This window comes from Babylonia areolata, chromosome 2, assembly GCF_041734735.1.
Source record: "Babylonia areolata isolate BAREFJ2019XMU chromosome 2, ASM4173473v1, whole genome shotgun sequence".
Classification (NCBI taxonomy): domain Eukaryota; kingdom Metazoa; phylum Mollusca; class Gastropoda; order Neogastropoda; family Buccinidae; genus Babylonia; species Babylonia areolata.
Window position 1 is genome coordinate 15,954,469 of NC_134877.1, and position 22,500 is coordinate 15,976,968.

The window sequence follows — 22,500 nt, forward strand, 5'->3', positions numbered from 1 at the left end:
CTCCGTTTTCGGGGTGTAAATGCTTGTTTCCATAACGCACCGAACGCTGACATGGATAACAGGAACTTTGGCTTGCGTATTTGAACTTCTGGGTGCCCCACACACACAACGGGGGTTCTGGCACTAGCAGGTCTGTACATGTTGACCTGGGAGATCGGAAAAACCTCCACCCTTAACCCGCCAGGTGCGACGGGGATCGAACTCAGGAAAATCAGGCGACAATCCAGTGCTCTGATCATTTGACCACCGCTCCTGTTATCCTCTTCCACATCGTCTTCTTCTTCACCAACATCTACTCCAACGTCCACTTCTACATTTTCTCTCTCAAATTTCTCCACGTACCGCAAAATATTTGCTAATTCTTTCTCTGTGTATTCTTCCCGTTCTATTTATTCGTACTTAGTTGCACCCCCCCACCCCCCCTTTTTTTTTTTAAAAAAAGTGATCTGAGAAACATGTGGGCAAGTATCCGACTTCTCTCTCATGAATGGAACCAAATGGCATCTACTTCTCGCTGGTTCTTCCTAACCTTCCCTGGAAAGTTTCGTTGTTGATGTGTGGGCAAAGGTCAACTCACTGTTTGATGGAAAATGCAAACAGTGCTGGAGGAGGAAAGGGGGTTAATGTGGATGTAAGGCCATATTCACTCCCCTGGCGTGAGGAGTAATCATGGAACAGGTGTGGGGTGATTTTAACTTGCTCTAAAACGAACTCCCCCGAGGATGAGTTTGGGCACGTAACGTTTCAAGTTTTGCCCGCTGGGGAATGATTTCGGAACAGGGGGTGGGGTGGGGGTGGTAGTGATTTCGGGACAAGTAGTGATTTCGGATGGGGTAAAACGGGGTAATTTCGAAACGGGGGGTGATTTCAGAACACGGGCTAATTTCGAAACGGGGTGGGGGTGATTTTGGAACGCGGGTTAATTTCAGGACGGGTGGTGATTTCAGAAAACAGAGTAATTTCAGGACGGTGGTTGATTTCGAAACGCGGGGTAATTTCGGAAAGGTGGGTAATTTCGGAACGCGGGGTGATTTTGGAACGGTGGGTGATTTCGGATCGCAGGGCAATTTCAGGATGGGGGGGTGATTTCGAAACGGTGGGTGATTTCGGAATGGGGGTGGGGGGCGTGGGGGGGGGGGGGTAATTTTCAGAACGGGGGCTAATTTCGGAACGCGGGGTAATTTCGGAACCGGGGAGTGATTTCGGAACAAGGGAGGGGGATGCGTGTGTGTGTGTGTGTGTGGGGCGGGGGGGTATTCAGGCACGTTACACCAGTCATTTTAAGCTGTTGCTTCTGCTGCTGCTGCTCCTGTCGGCACTAATATAAATCCACATCAATCATTAAAGTTCAATCAGCATCATTCTGAACTGCTTTTTTTTTTCTTTTTTTTTTTTTTTCATGACAGGCCTGACATCTTATCTGATCTCTGACATGATAAATTATCCGAGTTCAGCCATTAGTTTTTCTGAGTTGTTTCTTTCACTGCATACACAGATGACGAGGTCTGACATTAAAGTTTTATCGTCTCCAGATTCAGTGTTCGGAATTTCGGTAATTGTCGTAACTGAGCTGTTTCTTTTGCTGCACACGAACATGAAAGGCCTGAAAATTGTCTTTGATCATCATCATTATCTATGATCTCAGTTCAGTCATAGTCACCGTGATTTATCAACGACAGAAGTCCAAATGCACAGTTACTGTAAATATCAACGACAAAAGTTAAAAAGCTCAAAAGTTCAAAAGCACAAAAGTTCAAAAGCACGGTCACCATAATTATCAACGACAGAAGTTCAACCACTTTCACCATAATTACCAACGACAGAAGTTCAATGACGGTTACCATAATTATCAACGACAGAAGTTTCAATAACGGTCACCATAATTATCAACGACAGTTCAATAACGGTCACCATAGTTATCAACAACAGTTCAATAACTGTCACCATAATTATCAACGACAGAAGTTTCAATAACTGTCACCATAATTATCAACGACAGAAGTTCAACCACTTTCACCATAATTACCAACGACAGAAGTTCAATCACCATCACCATGATTATCAACGACAGAAGTTCAATGACGGTTACCATAATTACCAACGACAGAAGTTCAATCACCATCACCATGATTATCAACAACAGAAGTTCAATGACGGTTACCATAATTACCAACGACAGAAGTTCAATCACCATCACCATGATTATCAACGACAGAAGTTCAATGACGGTTACCATAATTACCAACGACAGAAGTTCAATCACCATCACCATGATTATCAACGACAGAAGTTTCAATAACGGTCACCATAATTATCAACGACAGAAGTTCAGTGACGGTTACCATAATTATCAACGACAGAAGTTCAATCACAGTCACCATAATTATCAACGACAGTTCAATAACAGTCACCATATTTATCAACGACAGTTCAATCACAGTCACCATATTTATCAACGACAGAAGTTCAGTGACGGTTACCATAATTATCAACGACAGAAGTTCAGTGACGGTTACCATAATTATCAACGACAGAAGTTCAATCACAGTCACCATAATTATCAACGACAGTTCAATAACAGTCACCATATTTATCAACGACAGTTCAATAACAGTCACCATATTTATCAACGACAGTTCAATCACAGTCACCATATTTATCAACGACAGAAGTTCAGTGACGGTTACCATAATTATCAACGACAGAAGTTCAATCACAGTCACCATATTTATCAACGACAGTTCAATAACAGTCACCATATTTATCAACGACAGTTCAATAACAGTCACCATATTTATCAACGACAGATCAACCACGGTCACCATAATTATCAACGACAGTTGAATAACGGTCACTATAATTATCAACGACAGAAATTTCAATAACGGTTACCATAATTATAAACGACAGAAGTTTCAATAACGGTCACCATAATTATCAACGACAGAAGTTTCAATAACGGTCACCATAATTATCAACGACAGAAGTTTCAATAACGGTCACCATAATTATCAACGACAGAAGTTTCAATAACGGTCACCATAATTATCAACGACAGAAGTTTCAATAACGGTCACCATAATTATCAACGACAGAAGTTTCAGTAACGGTCACCATGATTATCAACGATCGAAGTTCAATCACCGGCATATTGAGCTGTTTCTCTTGCACGACTGACCTGAAATCTTTTAAATCCTCGGCATCCCATCAGCGATCAGTCACTGAGGATACTCAATCCTGGTTCACTGTCTCCTGGCCTTTCGCCCTAAACTCCTGTTGGAGTCGTCGGTGCGCCGTCCAGATGAGATTTCCACCAGTTTCCTCCATCCCTTGCGGTTGTGTGTCCCATGTCACTGTGTCCCGGGTCATACTAAGCTGTTCCGCTTGCTGCACACGAACACGATGGGCCTGAAGTCCTCCTTCACCCCCACGTCCGTCACAGGCTCTGGGGAACGATAGTTGAACCTCATCTGCTGCATGCTGACACGCAGCTGCCGCCTTTCGGACTGCCAGCTGCCTCGGTCTCGGTCCGAACCGGAACTGTACGCTTCGTCACGTGCCACGTCTCGCGGGTCCACGGAACTGGAGTTCTCGTGAGAGTAGCACCCGCCGCGGCTCTGCTTCCGGGTCAAGTGGGAGGAGGAAGTTTGCCAGTAGAACTTCTGGAACTTCTTGGCGTTGGCGTGCAGTTTGTAGCGGATCCATTTCTTTCGGATCTCGGCTTTCACCTGAAGGGGAGGGAGGAACAGACAAAGAGGTGATGTATTTGAGTTTCAGTTTGTGAGCCCAGTGCTGAACCTAGTCGGGGATGAATGGGTGGGGGAGGGGTGGTGGGGGGGATAGGAGAGGTCGCTCACTTTTTAACTGACTGCATTCTACTGGCTGCAGTGCACAGCAGCTCATTGTATTGTAATCCACTGCACTGCACTAAACTATATTTCAATCCACTACATAGCACTTTACTGCATTCTAATCCACTACATATCACTGCAATACATTGTCATCCACTGCATTGCACTACACTGCATTCTCATCCACTACATTGCACTACACTGCATTCTAATCCACTACATTACACTACACTGCATTCTAATCCACTACATTACACTACACTGCATTCTAATCCACTACACTGCATTCTAACCCACTACATTACACTACACTGCATTCTAATCTACTACATAGCACTGCAGTACATTCTAATCCACTACATTGCACTACACTGCATTCTATTCCACTACATTACACTACACTAATTATAATTCATTACACTACACTACACTGAATTATAATCCACTACATAGCACTGCAATACATTCTAACCCACTACATTGCACTACACTGCATTCTAATCCACTACATAGCACTATACTGATCTCCAATCCACTACATTGCATCATACTGCATTCTAATCCTTTATATTAGACTACATATCTAATCCTCTACACAGAACTACACTGCATTTTAATCAACAACATAACACTACACTGCATTTTAATCAACAATATAACACTACACTGCATTTTAATCAACAATATAACACTACACTGCATTTTAATCAACATCATAGCACTACACTGCATTTTAATCAACCACATAACACTACACTGCATTCTAACCAACCAGTTAGCACTACACTGCATTTTGACCCACTTCATTGCACTTGTACTGCATTGCACTCTCTAGTCTCCACTCTACTACACAACTGCACTAAACAACTACACTACACAACTACGTACACTAAACAACTAATCTACACAACAACGCTACACAGCTAGGTAAATAACTACACTCTACATCCACACTCTACAACTACACTACACGACTACACTACACAACTACGCCACACAACTACACTACACAACATCACGCGACAAATCCTCAAGCCAGCGCGGTACAGTGCTTTGCGATTGTAACTTATCGCAACGCAAAACAGAACAACGTGTACAACACATCGCAACGCAAAACAGAACAACGTGTTCAACACATCGCAACGCAAAACAGAACAACGTGTTCAACACATCGCAACGCAAAACAGAACAACGTGTACAACACATCACAACGCAAAACAGAACAACGTGTTCAACACATCACAACGCAAAACAGGAACCTCGTGTACAACACATCACAACGCAAAACAGAACAACGTGTACAATACATCACAACGCAAGATAGAACTGCGTGTTCAACATATCACAGCCCAAAACAGAACAACGTGTTCAACACATCGCAACGCAAAACAGAACAACGTGTACAACACATCACAACGCAAAACAGAACAACGTGTTCAACACATCGCAACGCAAAACAGAACAACGTGTACAACACATCACAGCTGAACGCAAGACAGAACTGCGTGTTCAACACATCACAACGCAAAACAGAACAACGTGTACAACACATCACAACGCAAAACAGAACAACGTGTACAACACATCGCAACGCAAAACAGAACAACGTGTACAACACATCACAACGCAAAACAGAACAACGTGTTCAACACATCGCAACGCAAAACAGAACAACGTGTTCAACACATCACAACGCAAAACAGAACAACGTGTACAACACATCACAACGCAAAACAGAAGAACGTGTTCAACACATCACAACGCAAAACAGAACAACGTGTACAACACATCACAACTCAAAACAGAACAACGTGTACAACACATCACAACGCAAAACAGAACAACGTGTACAACACATCACAACGCAAAACAGAACAACGTGTACAACACATCACAACGCAAAACAGGAACCTCGTGTACAACACATCACAACACAAAACATAAATTCGTGTTCAACACATCACAACGTAAAACAGAACTTCGTGTACAACACATCACAACATGAAACAGAACAACGTGTACAACACATCACAACATGAAACAGAACAACGTGTACAACACATCACAACGAAAAACAGAACAACGTGTACAACACATCACAACGCAAAACAGAACAACGTGTACAACACATCACAACGCAAAACAGAACAACGTGTACAACACATCACAACGCAAAACAGAACAACGTGTACAACACATCACAACGCAAAACAGAACAACGTGTACAACACATCGCAACGCAAAACAGAACACCGTGTACAATACATCACAACGCAAAACAGAACAACGTGTACAACACATCACAACGCAAAACAGAACAACGTGTTCAACACATCGCAACGCAAAACAGAACAACGTGTTCAACACATCACAACGCAAAACAGAACAACGTGTTCAACACATCACAACGCAAAACAGGAACCTCGTGTACAACACATCACAACGCAAAACAGAACAACGTGTTCAACACATCGCAAGGCAAAACAGAACAACGTGTACAACACATCACAACGCAAAACAGAACAACGTGTTCAACACATCACAACCCAAAACAGAACAACGTGTTCAACACATCACAACGCAAAACAGAACAACGTGTACAACACATCACAACACAAAACATAAATTCGTGTTCAACACATCACAACGTAAAACAGAACATCGTGTACAACACATCACAACGCAAAACAGAACAACGTGTACAACACATCACAACGCAAAACAGAACAACGTGTACAACACATCACAACGCAAAACAGAACAACGTGTTCAACACATCACAACGCAAAACAGAACAACGTGTACAACACATCACAACGCAAAACAGAACAACGTGTACAACACATCACAACACAAAACATAAATTCGTGTTCAACACATCACAACGTAAAACAGAACTTCGTGTACAACACATCACAACATGAAACAGAACAACGTGTACAACACATCACAACGAAAAACAGAACAACGTGTACAACACATCACAACGCAAAACAGAACAACGTGTACAACACATCACAACGCAAAACAGAAGAACGTGTTCAACACATCACAACGCAAAACAGAACTACGAATACAACACATCACAACGCAAAACAGAACAACGTGTACAACACATCACAACGCAAAACAGAACTACGAATACAACACATCACAACGCAAAACAGAAGAACGTGTTCAACACATCACAACGCAACACAGAACAACGTGTAGAACACATCACAACGCAACACAGAACGACGTGTACAACACATCACAACCCAAAACAGGAACCTCGTGTACAACACATCACAACGCAAAACAGGAACCTCGTGTACAACACATCACAACGCAAAACAGAACTTCGTGTACTACACATCACAACGCAAAACAGAAATTCGTGTACAACACATCACAACGCAAAACAGAAAGTCGTGTACAACACATCACAACGCAAAACAAATCGTGTACAACACATCAGAACACAAAACAGAACAACGTGTACAACACATCACAACGCAAAACAGAAAATCGTGTACAACACATCACAACACAAAACAGAACAACGTGTACAACGCATCACAGAACTACGAATACAACACATCACAACGCAAAAAAACAGGAACTTCGTGAACGATACATCCCGACGCAACGCAAAACAGAACTTCGCGTACAACACACTGCGACATTGCACACACAACACACAGTGGCAGTGGACCTCACCTCGGCGTTCATGAAACAGAAGAGGTATGCGACGATGAACCCCTGTAACAAACAGAAACCAACCATTCAAGCCATCTATCAATACACAGCTTACAGCAATGGAATTAGAAAGCAGCAGCAGCAGCAGCAGTAGCAGTAGTGGTAGTAGCAGTAGTAAGAATACAAGAAGAAGAAGAAGATGATGATGATGATTAAGGAGAAGGAGAAGGAGGAGGAGCAGAAGAAGGAGGAGGAGGAGGAGGAGGAAGAGGAGAGGGAGGAGGAGGAGAAGATGAAGAAGAGAGAGAAGAAGATGAAGAAGAGAGAGAGAAGAAGATGAGGAAGACAGGGTTTCACACACGCGCGCGCGCTGACACAAGTACACACATAAGAGAGAGAGAGAGAGAGAGAGAGAGAGAGAGAGAGAGAGAGAGAGAGAGAGAGAGAGAATTGCGTGCAAACGCACACACACATCCCTCCCCCGCCCCACACGCACGCACGCGCATGCACACCAACTCACCAACACCATCCCCCCACTCCCCGACACACACACACACATCCCCCCATACCACCGCACCTCCCCCGCCCCTGTCCCCCCGAACACACACACACACACACACACACACACACACACACACACACACACCAACACAACACAGCACAACACAACGCACACACACAACACAACACACACACCGATACTTATGGGATGCCTTCTCAGACGAGAAATATTTAAGAGCTTTCAACATGCCATGGATAAAAACCCAACTTGTTCAAATAGAACAAAGATTAGATACGTATATTGAAAATGATACCGGGATTTCTAAACTAGCACTAAACAATACTATTAATGATTTTACACAAATGATGAAATTTGCGGCTAATGTAAATCTTAGGAAGAAAACAAACGTTCGTAAGCGCAAAAGAAAAAACATTAAAAAATGGTTTGATTGTGAATGTTATGAACACAGGAAAGATCTTAGATCGATACTGAATGCCATAAACAGGCATCCATATAATAAATCCCTATGCAAAAAATATTTTTCCAAACGTAAGATCTATAACAGACTGTTAAGACGAAAGAAAAGAATGTACACAAACGATCTTGCGAATAAAATCAGCGACGTCCTTTATAAAGATCCAAACACTGCTTGGAAAACATTAAAAAGTTTACAAACTGCAGGCGAGAATGCCACACGCAAATATCAGTTGAATACATCCATATGGATTTCACATCTGGAAAAGCTCATTGGCAAAGAGGTGAATGTAGAAGAAAAACAAAGGCAAAAAATCAGAAACGAACTTAAAAACAGTCTAACAGATGAGAGTCTGCTTTCAAATATCAACTTAACAATATCAAACAGAGAAATCAAGAAAGCGTGCAAGCATCAAAAAAATAATAAATCACCAGGATTGGACGGCATTACAAACGAAATGGTCAAAACAAGTCTTCCAATAACTATCAATATCATTCAAAAAATGTTTAACATTATTTTCACTCAAGGTATATATCCAGAATGTTGGAAAAATGGTTTAAACATTCCATTGTATAAAAATGGGAACCCGGGAGATCCAAATAATTATCGGGGAATAACATTAACCAATACCTTGGGAAAAGTATTCTGCACAATATTAAATAATCGAATAACTGAGTACCTAGAACAAGGTGAACGCCTAACAAAGGAACAAATTGGATTTCGGAAACACTACAGAACAACTGATCAAATCTTCATTCTAAAAAAGATCATTAATGAAGTAATAAAAGTAAAAAATGGTAGATTATACGGTTGTTTTGTAGATTTTGAAAAAGCCTTTGATAATGTTTGGCACGATGCCCTGTTCCTAAAGTTGAAGAGAATGGGCATAACTGGAAAATGCTTTGATATAATTAAAGACATGTATGATAATTCCAAAATTCAAATAAATTCATACGGAGGTCTCAGCACAGAAATAACTATACAGAAGGGTGTACAACAGGGCAATACACTAAGCCCAACTTTATTTAATATTTTCATAGATAATATTGTAAAATCTATGGAAAGTAACGATTCTCCAAAATTCAATGCTGTTTCACCCAGCAATGTACCATGTTTACTTTATGCTGATGATCTGGTTATTCTGTCTTTAACAAGAAAAGGATTACAACAAAAATTACATAATTTGAACACATATTGCCAGAGTTGGGGATTAAAAATTAATAGAGAAAAACGAAAGTGGTAATCTTTACAAGATCTGACCCAAAAGTACCAATATATTTCTACTGTGGGGAAGATATAATACAAACAGCAGAAGAATATAAATATTTAGGAGTTATATTCCACAAAAGTGGAAGTCTGATAAGAGCACAGGAACACCTAACTAAACAAGCAAACAAAGCATTGCATACTTTACGAAGAACATTCAAAGCTATCAACATCAATCCAGGTACCATATCTAAACTATATGATACTTTGATAACGCCAATATCGATTTATGGGGTGGAGGTATGGTTACCTTACCAAGTCAAACCGGATGATTCTTTCGATTTAGCACATCTTTTTGACGACTGCTTATCGAATAAGTTTCCACATGAAAAATTACACATTAAATTCTGTAAGCAATTACTTGGAGTACACAAAAACGCTATGGTGCTTCCTGTGTTAGGTGAACTGGGCAGATTCCCAATAAGTTTAAAGATAATGTGCTAAATTATTACATATTGGATTCACATTATTCAATTACCAGAAACTTCCCTCATCAACAAAATATATAAGTCCATGTACCAACAAGAAAATACAACTTCCCCATGGTTGATTTTTGTTAAAAAGATACTCGAAATTATAGGCCTTGATCACATTTGGAAAAATCAATTCACATTCAACGTACATAGACTGAAATACGTCGTGTATAAAAAATTAGAAAATGAATATATCAAATACTGGAAAGAGAAAAGAGAAAAAACATTAAAGCTAAAATTTTACAATACGATTGTAGCAGAGTACAAAACTGAAACCTACCTTTTAAATATATCAGATACAAAACACAGACAAGCTTTAACGAAACTCAGAATAAGCGCGCATGACCTAAAGATTGAGAAAGGTAGATATTTAAATATTCCACAAGAAGACAGATTGTGCAACAAGTGTAACATCCTGGAAGACGAAATCCATCTTCTTGATCATTGTATTAAATATAAAACCTTAAGGCAACAATTTTTAAAGGATATTCAAAATTCGAATAACACAGGACATATTCCCAGTCAGGTGATGCTAACAGATGATGAATATATACAAACAAGATTAGGAAAATTTGTGTATGAATGCTGCTGCAATTTACCGCATTAACTGATTGATAAATTGTGTGTTTTTCATTCGTTCATTCATTTACCATTGCAATTGTGTTTTATAAACCTTACGGTTTCATGACAATAAAATCTATTCTATTCTATTCTATTCACACAACACAACACCACACACACACACACACACACACACACACACACACACACACACACAACACCACACACACACACACACACACACACACACACACACACAACACAACACACAACACACACACACAACACACAACACACACACACACACAACACAACACACAACACACACCACACAACACACACACACACACACACACACACACACACACACACACACACACACACACACACACACACCACAACACACCACCACTCAACACAACACCACACACACACACACACACACACACACACCACAACACACACACACACACACAACACAGCACAACAACACACACACACACACACACACACACACACACACACACACACACACACACACACCACAACACACCACCACTCAACACAACAACACACACACACACACACACACACACACACACACACACACACACACACAACACACACCACAACACACCACCACTCAAACACACCACTACTACCTGGAAGGAGTTGAAGAACATCTCATAGTACAGTTTCACCAATTCCAGTGTCGGGTGGATGTGTTCTGGCACGGCCAGGAACAGCATGTAGTGCACCCCGAACAGTGGGATCAACACCAGGGTGGACTTGCCCAGCCGCCTGACAAGGGAATGGCACAGTCATCATCATCATTATCGTCGTCATCGTCATCGTCGTCAATGACATCATCAATCGTGGTTTGTTTCGTCGTCATCATCATCAGCACCATCTTCCTCTTCCTCCTCTTCCTCCTCCTCGCTGTCGTTATCATCATCATCATCATCATCATAGTAGTCGTTGTAGTAGTAATAGTCAGCAGCAGAGACTGCAACAGCAGCAGCAGCATTTAATAGTAGCAGTAGTAGTAATAGCAGCAGCAGCAGCAGCAGCAACAGCAGTAGTTGTAGCAGTGCACCCAAAACAGCGAGAAAAGCTCAAAGGTGGACTTGCTCAGCCGTCTGACAATGGCACAGTCATCATCATCATCATCGTCATCATCATCATCATTTTCCTCCTCCTCATCGCTGTCGTCGTAGTAGTCGCAATACAAGTAGAAATAGTAGTAGCAGCTGCAGCATAAGTAGTAGCAGTAGTAGTAGTAGTAGTGGTGGTGGTGGTGGTGGTGGTAGTCAGCAGCAGCAGCAGCAGCAGCATTAGTAGTAGTAACAGCAGCAGCAACACCAACACTAGCACCAGCACCAGTGATAGAAGTAGTAATAGTAGCAGCACCACCACCACCACCAGTATTAGTTATAGTAGTGCACCCCAAAAAACAGCGGGATCAGCACCAGTTTGGACTTGCCCAGCCATCTGACAATGGCCAGTCATCGTAGTCGTTATCGTCGTTGTTGCTGTCGTCGTCGTTGTTTTTATCAACGTTGCCATCATCGTCATTGTCATCGTTGTTGTCGTCGTTGACACTGAGAGAGAGAGAGAGACAGACAGACAGACAGACAGACAGAGCAAGGTTCTCACTACCTGTATCGGAAGCGACGGGCAGGTCGAGGGGCAGTCTTTACCAGTTTGGTGAACAACACTCGTACGATGTTGAGGAAAAACACAAAGTTGACCTGAAGGTGAACAGACATTTACATACCAGGGGTTCGTTACTCATTATCAGAGACAGAAAAATTGGATCTGAAGTTGAGCAAGCATGTATACCTACGAACATTGTGTTAACTTTTATTTTTATCATACACAATTTTGCGCAGCTTTTAAGCGTTTCCTGTTTTTGTTGTTGTTGTTGCTGTTGTTTGTTTGCTTTTGTTGTTGTGTTGTTGTTGTTTTTCTGAAACCAGGCAAGTGAAGTGGCGGACTTGTGCACACACTGGGTTAGTTATCAAAGGAATTAAATTTGCATGCTTTTGTGAGTATGCACGCGTGTGAGGTGTGGCCCACTTTCATTCTTATTTCAATCTTTTTTTTCTTTCCTCGAACCTTTCATTACATTCTAACTGATTTGCTTATTGGTAATTATTTTATTTCATTTTTTTTAAACGTTTTTCAGACACTGTATCATTATCAGGAAATAACAAACAAGTCGTCTACTTAAGACAGCTAGTTACCACCTCGAGGGCAAATAGGACCTGAGTAGTTTCCTGGAACGGGGAGTAGCATAAGGACTGGGGGTGCTGGCTCACCTGGATTTTAACCTCCAAAATTGTCATCCAACCCTTCAGGAACTCAAAGCGAGCCAGAACACCCCAGTCCTTATACCACTACACGGGCCAACAGGAAGTTTATTTCTTGAAGCGCCAGACGTGTGCACATACTGGGTCACTCATTAGTTTTGAATGAACATTACGTTTGATAGATGTGTCAGTGGAGAAACTGGGTAAATTATCATCAAGGATTAGGGATAAGTTAAAGGCCCCATAACCTTTTTTTTACAGCCACTGGGGCAGTGATTTTATGTTCACCGTGTCTTGGGCTCAGCATAGCAAGTCAAGGTACATTCCTCACCCTCTACTATTTTAACATTCCCCAACCTAAGTCTGGTACTCATTCACACCTGGGAGAAGTGAGAAAAATCAGAGTAAAAGCCTTTTCCAAGGACACAACACTATGCTGCCTCGAACTCTGATCACTGCTGAACACTGAATCAGAAGTCCATCATCTAACCAATTCTGCCACAGCATCTCCGTTCTTATGACAGAACAACTCCACCACAAGACAGCTGATAACCACCACGAAGACAGACAGACCCTCAATGGTTCCCTGGAGTGGGGCTACAGGACGTTTACTACGTGAAGCACTGCCAGACATGTTCAGAAACTGGGTGAGTTGTTCTTATGAAAGAACAGTACAACTGGAGCCAGAACAGTTAGTAGATAGTTCCTTTTTGACTCACTTGTGTAAACAAAGTGAGTCTATGTTTTAACCCGGTGTTCGGTTGTCTGTGTGTGTGTGTGTGTGTGTGTCCGTGGTAAACTTTAACATTGCCATTTTATCTGCAAATACTTTGACAGTTGACACCAAATTAAGCATAAAAATAGGAAAAAATTCAGTTCTTTCCAGTCATCTTGTTTAAAACAATATTGCACCTCTGGGATGGGCACAAAAAATAAAAAAAGAAGCCAAATTATATGTAAACTGCATTTACTGTTATATATATATATTTTTTTTTTTTAATTCTCTAAACTTGCCACTTTGATCTGATATTCTGACACAACAACAAGAGCAGTCATTATTGTCATTTTTTGTTCAAACAGGAACTTCTTTTGCTAAGCATGGAAGTTTTATTTATTTTGCAAACGTTTTGGTGCAGATAGTAAAAAAGGGAAATTAATCTGTAATTAATGCTAGGGGACTTAATTTGCTTTAAACTGATCTTTCTCATCTTAAACATTACATTCTGAAATTATACTCAATACATAAAAAGCTTGTGTGTTTTACTCTCAGTGTACAGGACTTTCACTATGTTCATTCGCCCAAGTGGTCTTTTTCGGAAAATACTAAAATCAATACGACGAGTGGACTTTATAGATCTATTGGCTGAGCCCAGAATGTCATGGGCAAAAATCAATTGCGTACACATATTTATACACATTCAAAGCGCGTGCTCATATTCTTCGCGAACGCGAACGACGCCATTTTGTTTCAAGTTGTTGACCTGCCCGTTCAATCCTATATTCAATCGACAATACACGATAACATGTGATGGAAAGTTGGAGAAGGAGACCATTAAATATTTATTCAGAGAAAGATTTGTGAACGCCTCATCACTTACTGGATTACGCCCCAAACTGCCATAAAAATATCCACAGAATCAGTCGGAATTCACAGTTAAAAATAATAAACCATGTGAGTTAATACCCTTGAATTGATGAAACGTAAAAATTTCCAGTCTTGACTTTTCTCAAAATGAAGTCCTTTTCACTTCATAAGACGTTTAGAAGTACTTGTACTTGGCTCTACGTATTATTAGTTTAACAAAATACTCAATTTTCATATCAATTTTAAAACTATAAAACTAGAATGAACATGAAAGAGAAATTGAATCAACCGTGTCAACCGGATGTAACTAACTGAAACTTGTACATATATCTAGATCCAGAGAAAACGGCTAAATGTTGCAGTGTGATTGCGGCGATAGCCACGTCTCCTTTACCGCGGACTTAAAAAGAGTTTTTAATTGCCCTTAAAGATTTTTTGAATGCCCAAGATACAACAGAATAATATGATTTAAACAGCGTTCTCACCGTGAATACCGCAATCGATTTATCGCCCTTTGCATGTTTAAATATTATATTTTTGAACGTCAGTTAATGAGCCACGATAGTGTAATGGATAAGACAGTTTCTTCTCACCCGAACACGCGGAGTTCGAATGTGCCGTTAGGACTTTTTTTTTTCTTTTCCTTTTAACCCGAAGCTTTAAAATAGCAAATACAGAACACATTTTAACGATTAGATTTTTTTTTTAAAGTGTATCACAAGTGAGTCTTGAAGGCCTTGCCTCTCTTCTTGTTGTTATTTTGTAGAGATATCCAGTGTCCACGTTTGAGTAAATTCACACATCTTAAAAAAAAAGGGGGGGAAGTTTACTTGCAGTGCGTGACGTGTGCACAAACTGGGTTTTAAATATCAATTATGAATGAATAGTATGCACTAGACATTGCAAAAAAACCCAAAAAAACCGGGTCATTGGTTCATTTAGAAACGATATTTTAAACAATATACCAGAAGAATGGTTGGATAAAGGTTATACTCCCACCCACCACTCCAACCACCAAAAGGTGAATGTCGGGTGAAGTGTGTGCCAGTTTCTTAATTAAGGGATCGCGTTGTTGTGAATGGACTTTGCTGTTGTTGTTTTTGCTTTTCGTTTTTTCTTTTTTTTATTTGGTGCCTTCTTTCTGCATAGCTGTGTGTGTGTAGACCAGTCTCTTTATATTGCCACTTTATATTTTGTAACGTTTTGTATTTTCACGCACAATGTTGCTCTTCTGTTCATGTATAATCAGAGATATGATTTGTAATAATTTTTTTTTTTTAATAAAAACTTGAACGAACAAATATGCGCCAGATGCCATATGGGAAGCAGAAACTGGGTTAACTATTTCTAATGATGACAGAACAACTCAACAACCTGAGGCAGCTTTAATATAAACACTACCAGAACAACCCAACACTCGGCTTATATCACAGACTGACATAAGTTTACATTTGGGCCAACAACAAAGTGAGAGCTGTATTATCAATGGTTTCTCCAGTCAATGGGAAACCATTTACAGCTTAGTCTTTTGGGAAGGACTATGACTCTCAAACTAGGAGGCAAAATTGCATTGGCTCTTAGTGCTGCAGCCTTGTGGGCTAGTTGGCCTTTGGGAACCATCCCAACGCCGACTGTCCCAAAACCCTCTTGGCCGAGAGAGTGGGGATGTACTTGGGCAAGACACTCTCCACCATAATCAAATTCTAGCCCAAATAGTCGGAACAGCAGTTGCCTCCTCTGCTGTTCTGATGGTCATAGTCGGACACGACTGACTGTCATATAAGACCAGAACAACTCCCTCCCTCCTTCCCCACCTCCCTTTCCCTCCCCCTCCCTCCCTTCACAGGTACCCCTTCCCTCCCCCCCTTCCCCCCTCCCCGTTTCCTGGAAGTGGACAACAAACAGGCAGTTCAAGGTGAAGCGCCAAAATTGTTCATAGACTGGAGGTGTGTTGTTGTTATCAAGATGAAAGTTCAGCAGCAAACAGAGACAACTAATGTCCCCGTGTACCCTAACCACGAAGGAAGGATAGAGTGCAGTCTTTGCCAGGAAAATTGGGAGAATGATTGTCTGCAACTAGACGTAGTACAGACAGGTTGGTGTACTGTGGCCAGTTTATGATGCGCTTGTGTGTGTGTGTGTGTGTGTGTGTGTGTGTGTGTGTGTGTGTGTGTGTGTGTGTGTGTGTGTGTGTGTGACACTGGGTCCGATCTTTCGGTGTCTGCCCGTCTGTCCATCTCTTTGTCTTTGTCTCTGTCTGTCTGTATCTCATTGTCTCTTTCTCCCCTTGTGTCTCTCCCCTAACCCGACCACCACCACCACCCCACCCCCCCCTCTCTCTCTCTCCCTCGTACCCCTTATGTCTCTTGCATTGTCTCTGACCCCCAACCCCCCCTCTCTCTCTTTGCCTTTGATTGTCTCTCTCCCATTCTACTCTCGTTGTGCAGTGTCGAAAACGTAAAGACTTATTCATATATCCATGATTCACAATGTGTATGCTGTTTTGAGATAACTCTCTCTCTCTTTATCTATTTATCTATCTGTCTGTCTATCACATAACTATCTTCACAAACACAGCCCGTGCGCAGCACAGTCTCGCCATAAAGAAAGACAAAATAGATCCAGCGAAACTCTATACTGCTCATCCCCACAACTGCGCTCTTGGAAAACTAGAACAAAAGGGACTTAACCCAAATTTTCCGCCTCTGTTTTTTTTTACTCTCCAAGGACACGGCCGCAGTGACGTGCCTTTGTATGATATTGTTGTTTGCTTTCAGGCTGCAAAAAAAGAAGAAGAAAAAAAAAAAAAGGAGTGACAGTCTACAGTTTAGTTGCACAAGTTTGGGCAGGTACTTTGGTCAGGTAATGCCGTTTGTGTGGACTCAGTGCAGGTGACCTGTGTTTGTGTCTGTCCGTCTGTTTGCCGCCTTCTAGTGCACGTGACCTGTGTTTATGTCTGTCTCTGCTCGTCTGTTTGCCGCCTTCTAGTGCATGTGACCTGTGTTTGTGTCTGTCCGTCTGTTTGCCGCCTTCTAGTGCACATGACCTGTGTTTGTCCGTCTGTTTGCCGCCTTCTAGTGCACGTGACCTGTGTTTGTGTCTGTCCGTCTGTTTGCCGCCTTCTAGTGCACGTGACCTGTGTTTGTGTCTGTGTCTGTCCGTCTGTTTGCCGCCTTCTAGTGCACGTGACCTGTGTTTGTGTCTGTCCGTCTGTTTGCCGCCTTCTCTCATCGCCCCTTTCTTTCAGTCTGTTCCCCAGGCCAACCCAGCCCCACCCCGTCCCCCTTTTATTTGTCGGGTTGCCTGTCTTCTTGTCTGTTTGACTGTCTTCGTCTCAGTCTGTCTGTCTGTATGTATATAGATATATAGATATTAACATCTCTCTCTCTCTCTCCCGTCACTCTCTCCTCTCTTCAACAACTTTCCACTCTCTCTCTGTCTGTCTGTCTCTCTTTCTTTCTTTTCTTCTCCTTTCCCATTCTCTCCCTCCCTCCACTCCCCTCTTCCACACATCCCCCCCTACCCCCTCTCTCTCTCTGTCTGTCTCTCTCCCTCTTTCTATCTCTCTCTCTCTCTCTCCTGACCCAGTTTCTCACTCTTTCTATTTTTCTCTCTTTATTTCCTCGTTTCCCACCTCCCCTCCCTCCATCCCCCTCTCTTCAACACATCCGCCATCACCACCACCCCCCCTTCCCCCAACCCCGCCCCCCCCCCCCCCCCCCTACTCCATCCTCTGTCTTGCTCCATCATCCACCCACCCATCTGAAGAGAAGAACGTGAGGCAGTGCGTGTCCGTCATCGATAAATCACGTCACAAAACGGGGTGGTGTGTGTGTGTGGGGGGGGGGGGATAATTTTCCCAGTTAATGCCGCCCCCCCCCCCCCCCCCCCCCCAACATCACCTGTCTGTTTGAGAAAACAGGATGTGTCGCTACTGGCCTGAAGATCCGTGTTTCTTTTGGTTTAGTGTGTGTGTGTTGTTGTTGTTGTTGTTGTTGTTTTTCCTGTTGTTCATGTCTTTTTTGTATTTGTTTTTTTTTCTCCAGGAGCTGGTTCATGGTGTGTGCGTTTTTTTAGGTGTTGTTGTTGTTGTTTTGTGTGTGTTTTTTGTTTTGTTTGGTTGGTTGGTTGTTTTGTTTGTTTTTTGTTGTTGTTTTTGTTGTTGTTTGTTTGGTTTTTGGTCTTTGTTTGTTTTTGTTGGGGTTTTTTGTAGATATTTAACACAAAACCCTAGACGAATGGAACATCCCGACTGTCAGACTGTCTACTGTAGGTAATCCTTCACGAACATTTACAGACTCGAACAAGGTGCAAAAACTCATATCCACAATGCAGCGTTAATGTCCGTTAAAGAAAAACAAAACAACAACAACAACAACAACAAAAACAACAACAACAAAACCAACAAAAATCAGACAAATGGAACATTACGATCGTCAAACTATAATTGATGCAGGTGTTACTAAAAGAGCATTACAGAGGAGCCCCCCCCCCCCAAAAAAAAAAAAAAAAAAAAAAAAAACGGTGGAAACATAACAATTCAGTATGACCGTACGTTAAAACAACAACAACAACAACAACAAACCATAGAGACGGGTGGAAAATCACGACTGTCAAACTGTGTGCATTGTTATTGCCCACCCAATCCCTCGAATACTCACAGCAACAGAAAGCACCAGTGGCGTCTTGAGGATCCAGAAGAAGGCCATGGTCGGGTGTGTGTTCCAACAGCTTGAAACAGGACAGGACAGGACAGAACAGAACAGAACAGGGCAGAATAGAATAGCGAGAAGAGATGGGAACAGACTACAACAAGCATACAACAGGGCAGAGTCTGACATATAAGAAGATAAGAGAAGACAACATAACAGAATAAAGTAGAAAAAAAAAAAAAAAAAAGAGAGAGCAGGGCATAACAGAGTAGCTCATTGGTATTTCAATTCGTCGCTTTGTCATTCTTCACAAAGGAATCATCAACAATTAATAGCGTCTTGCACTTCATAACTTTAACGGAAACAAAACATATTCAACAACAACAAAGTAAAAGATAAACAGAACAAAAAAACAACAAAGGCATGAAAAAAATAAAGCAATTCAATAGCACGTGCCTCACCTACATAAGTTAAACGTAGCATAGCACCAGCATAAAAAAACAAAAACATTTCAAAAGTGTTTTTTTTCTGGAAAGGGAAGGGGGGTGGGGGGGGGGGGGATCAGATTTTCTTCTAGGAAAGACGGAGAAAACAGAGGGGAAAAAAAAAGAAAAAAAAAAAAAAAGATCAGGAAGAACAGGCTTAGCCCATAAATACAAACGTAACTCTTTTTGCGAAGAAAAATATCTCTCCTGATCGAAGTTATTTTTAAGGCTTACAGGGTCACAGAATATCACTCACTTACAACAACAACAACAACAACAACAACAAAGAAACAAAGACAAAAAAACAACAAAGAAATGAATAAATAATAAGAATAAGAATAATGAGAAGGGTATTGGGGGAAACAGCAGCAGCAAAAACAAACAAAGAAACAAAAAACAAAGACAGAACACGGCATGCTAGCTTTTTTTTCTTTCTTTTTTTTCTTTTTTTTTTTTCTTTTTTTTCCAAGACTTACAAAATCGGTTAAATTTTGGGGGTCACAAGATCACCGAGTTGAGAAAAAGAAATGTTTTTAAAGGGGGGTGCCCTGGTTGGGGGGGGGGGGGGGGCAGCGAGAAGAAGTAGAAGAAGAAAGATGACGATGATAATGATGATAATGATGATTCATGATGATAACAAATACGAAAGTTTGGTACATAGGACACATAAGCATATCAACGTGCGTTGAAGCACACACACACACACACACACACGCACTCTCTCTCTCTCTCTCTCTCCCTCTCTCTCTCTCTCTCACACACACACACACACACACACACACACACACACACACACACACACTAACTCACAGAAATGATTTGCTTACCTGTAACATCACTTAAACAAACGCTCCAGCCAAAAGGCTGAAAAATCAAACGTGAATTCAGACAAGTCCCATGAATCGAACCAAACGTCTGAAACAGTCCAACTGACGAGGTTTTAAAGCTGACGAGTTGAAGATGAGACACACACACACACACACACACACACACACACAAAGAGACAGACACACAGCAATCAGCACAAAGGAAGCACGCTGTCTGCATACGTACTATTCATCTTCCACAGTGGCCCTGACGATGACCCAGGGAATGATGAATATCAAAGGTCCCCCTGAAAAACATCCAAATAAATGAATAAATAAACAAACAAATAAATGAATAAATAAATACGCAAATAAACAAACAAACAAATAGATAAATAGACAAAAAACAGTTCACGTGAAGACGCGACACAACGCGATGTGTCGCGATGCGATACAGTACAATACAGTACAGTACAGTACAATACAATACAGTACAGTACAATGCAATATAATACAATGCAATGCAATGTAATGCAACACAATGCAATGCAATATAATGCAATACAGTGCAATGCAATACAATACGATACAATACAATACAATACAATACAAGGTTCCCACCTTCTTATGCTGAGTCCAAGACAATGTGAATAATTATAGTGATGGCTGTAAAAGACTATGAGACCCTTTACATTAATGTTAACGTAACAAATGCATTACGGATTTTTTTTTTTGGCTTTTGTTTGGTTGTTTGTTCAGCCAAAAGACACGTCTACGTACCCCAACCGAGCAGAACGTAGTAGCGAATGTGGCTACGTTCAGAGAAGACGGCAACAATCACCAGCGTGTGCAGGTAGAGACCTTCCACGAAGATCCACATGGTGGAGGCAGTCACCGCGTAGTTGAACGTAGCGAACAGCAGTTTGCACTGCCAGTGCTGGAGACACACAGACACTCACACTCAGGGTCGGTATTCAAGAGACCATCATGACTGCGGGTAAATGTATACCCGCAGGGTAATCTGCCTGAGGGTAAGAAGTTCTGCCCGAGGGTAAGAAGTTCCCGGTATTCAGGAATACTGAAGTCTACCCTCGGGTCTCCAAAACCAAAGGCAAGAGAGAGAGAGAGAGAGAGAGAGAGAGAGAGATTTTAATGGCAAATAGCGTTTTACTGCTCTATTACCATGGCGGAATTTTGAACTTACGCGAGCGACGAAAAGAAGAGAGAGAGAGAGAGAGAGTGAGAGAGAGAGAGAGAATCTTTTCTTTCTGACAGGAAACAGTTAATAACAGTCAATAATCAAACCTCAGATTTTACATCTATTAAACATGGAGTACCACAGGGATCCATCTTAGGGCCAATTTTATTCTCCGCTTATGTTAATGACTTACCTTGTTATATGAAGTGTAAATGTGAAATGTTCGCAGATAACACATCCTTACATTCAAGCAATTCAGACGCCAGTAAACTAACTAATGAACTCAAAGATGATATTCTGAAATTTAACGACTGGACACACTTGACTCACGGTCCTTAAATGCTCAGAAAGCGAAGTGCATGTATGTGTGTGCACGATATAAAAGACAAAAAATGAAGCATAACTTTCAAACCACTATTCCTATGCGTCAATAAAATTGAAGAGGTAGATTCACATAAGATTCTGGGTGTCATTATTGGACTAATCATACAAAGTACTTAAGTAAACGTCTCTCTAAACGTCTTACTTAAGTAAACGTCTCTTCAGCAACAAAAATCAATAAGATCCTTAATATCCATTCACGAAAGTTCTTCTGTGCACATATTCTGCCAGTAATCGATTATGCGTCAACTTTATGGGACAGCTGTAGCCTC

General features: G+C 41.4%; 1 protein-coding gene across 1 annotated transcript in view; it reads right to left on the reverse strand.

Moving 5' to 3' along the window:
* Nucleotides 1-3,365: 3,365 nt before the first annotated feature.
* Nucleotides 3,366-22,500, reverse strand: part of LOC143276983 (secretin receptor-like) — a 120,458-nt gene continuing 101,323 nt past the window's right edge. Inside the window, exons 11-17 of the mRNA XM_076581685.1 lie at nt 21,430-21,586; nt 20,897-20,957; nt 19,368-19,437; nt 12,469-12,560; nt 11,472-11,610; nt 7,542-7,595; nt 3,366-3,728 (exon numbers count right to left, since the gene is read on the reverse strand). Of these exons, the coding sequence (XP_076437800.1) occupies nt 3,366-3,728; nt 7,542-7,595; nt 11,472-11,610; nt 12,469-12,560; nt 19,368-19,437; nt 20,897-20,957; nt 21,430-21,586 (936 nt within the window). The remainder of the gene's footprint in view (nt 3,729-7,541; nt 7,596-11,471; nt 11,611-12,468; nt 12,561-19,367; nt 19,438-20,896; nt 20,958-21,429; nt 21,587-22,500) is intronic.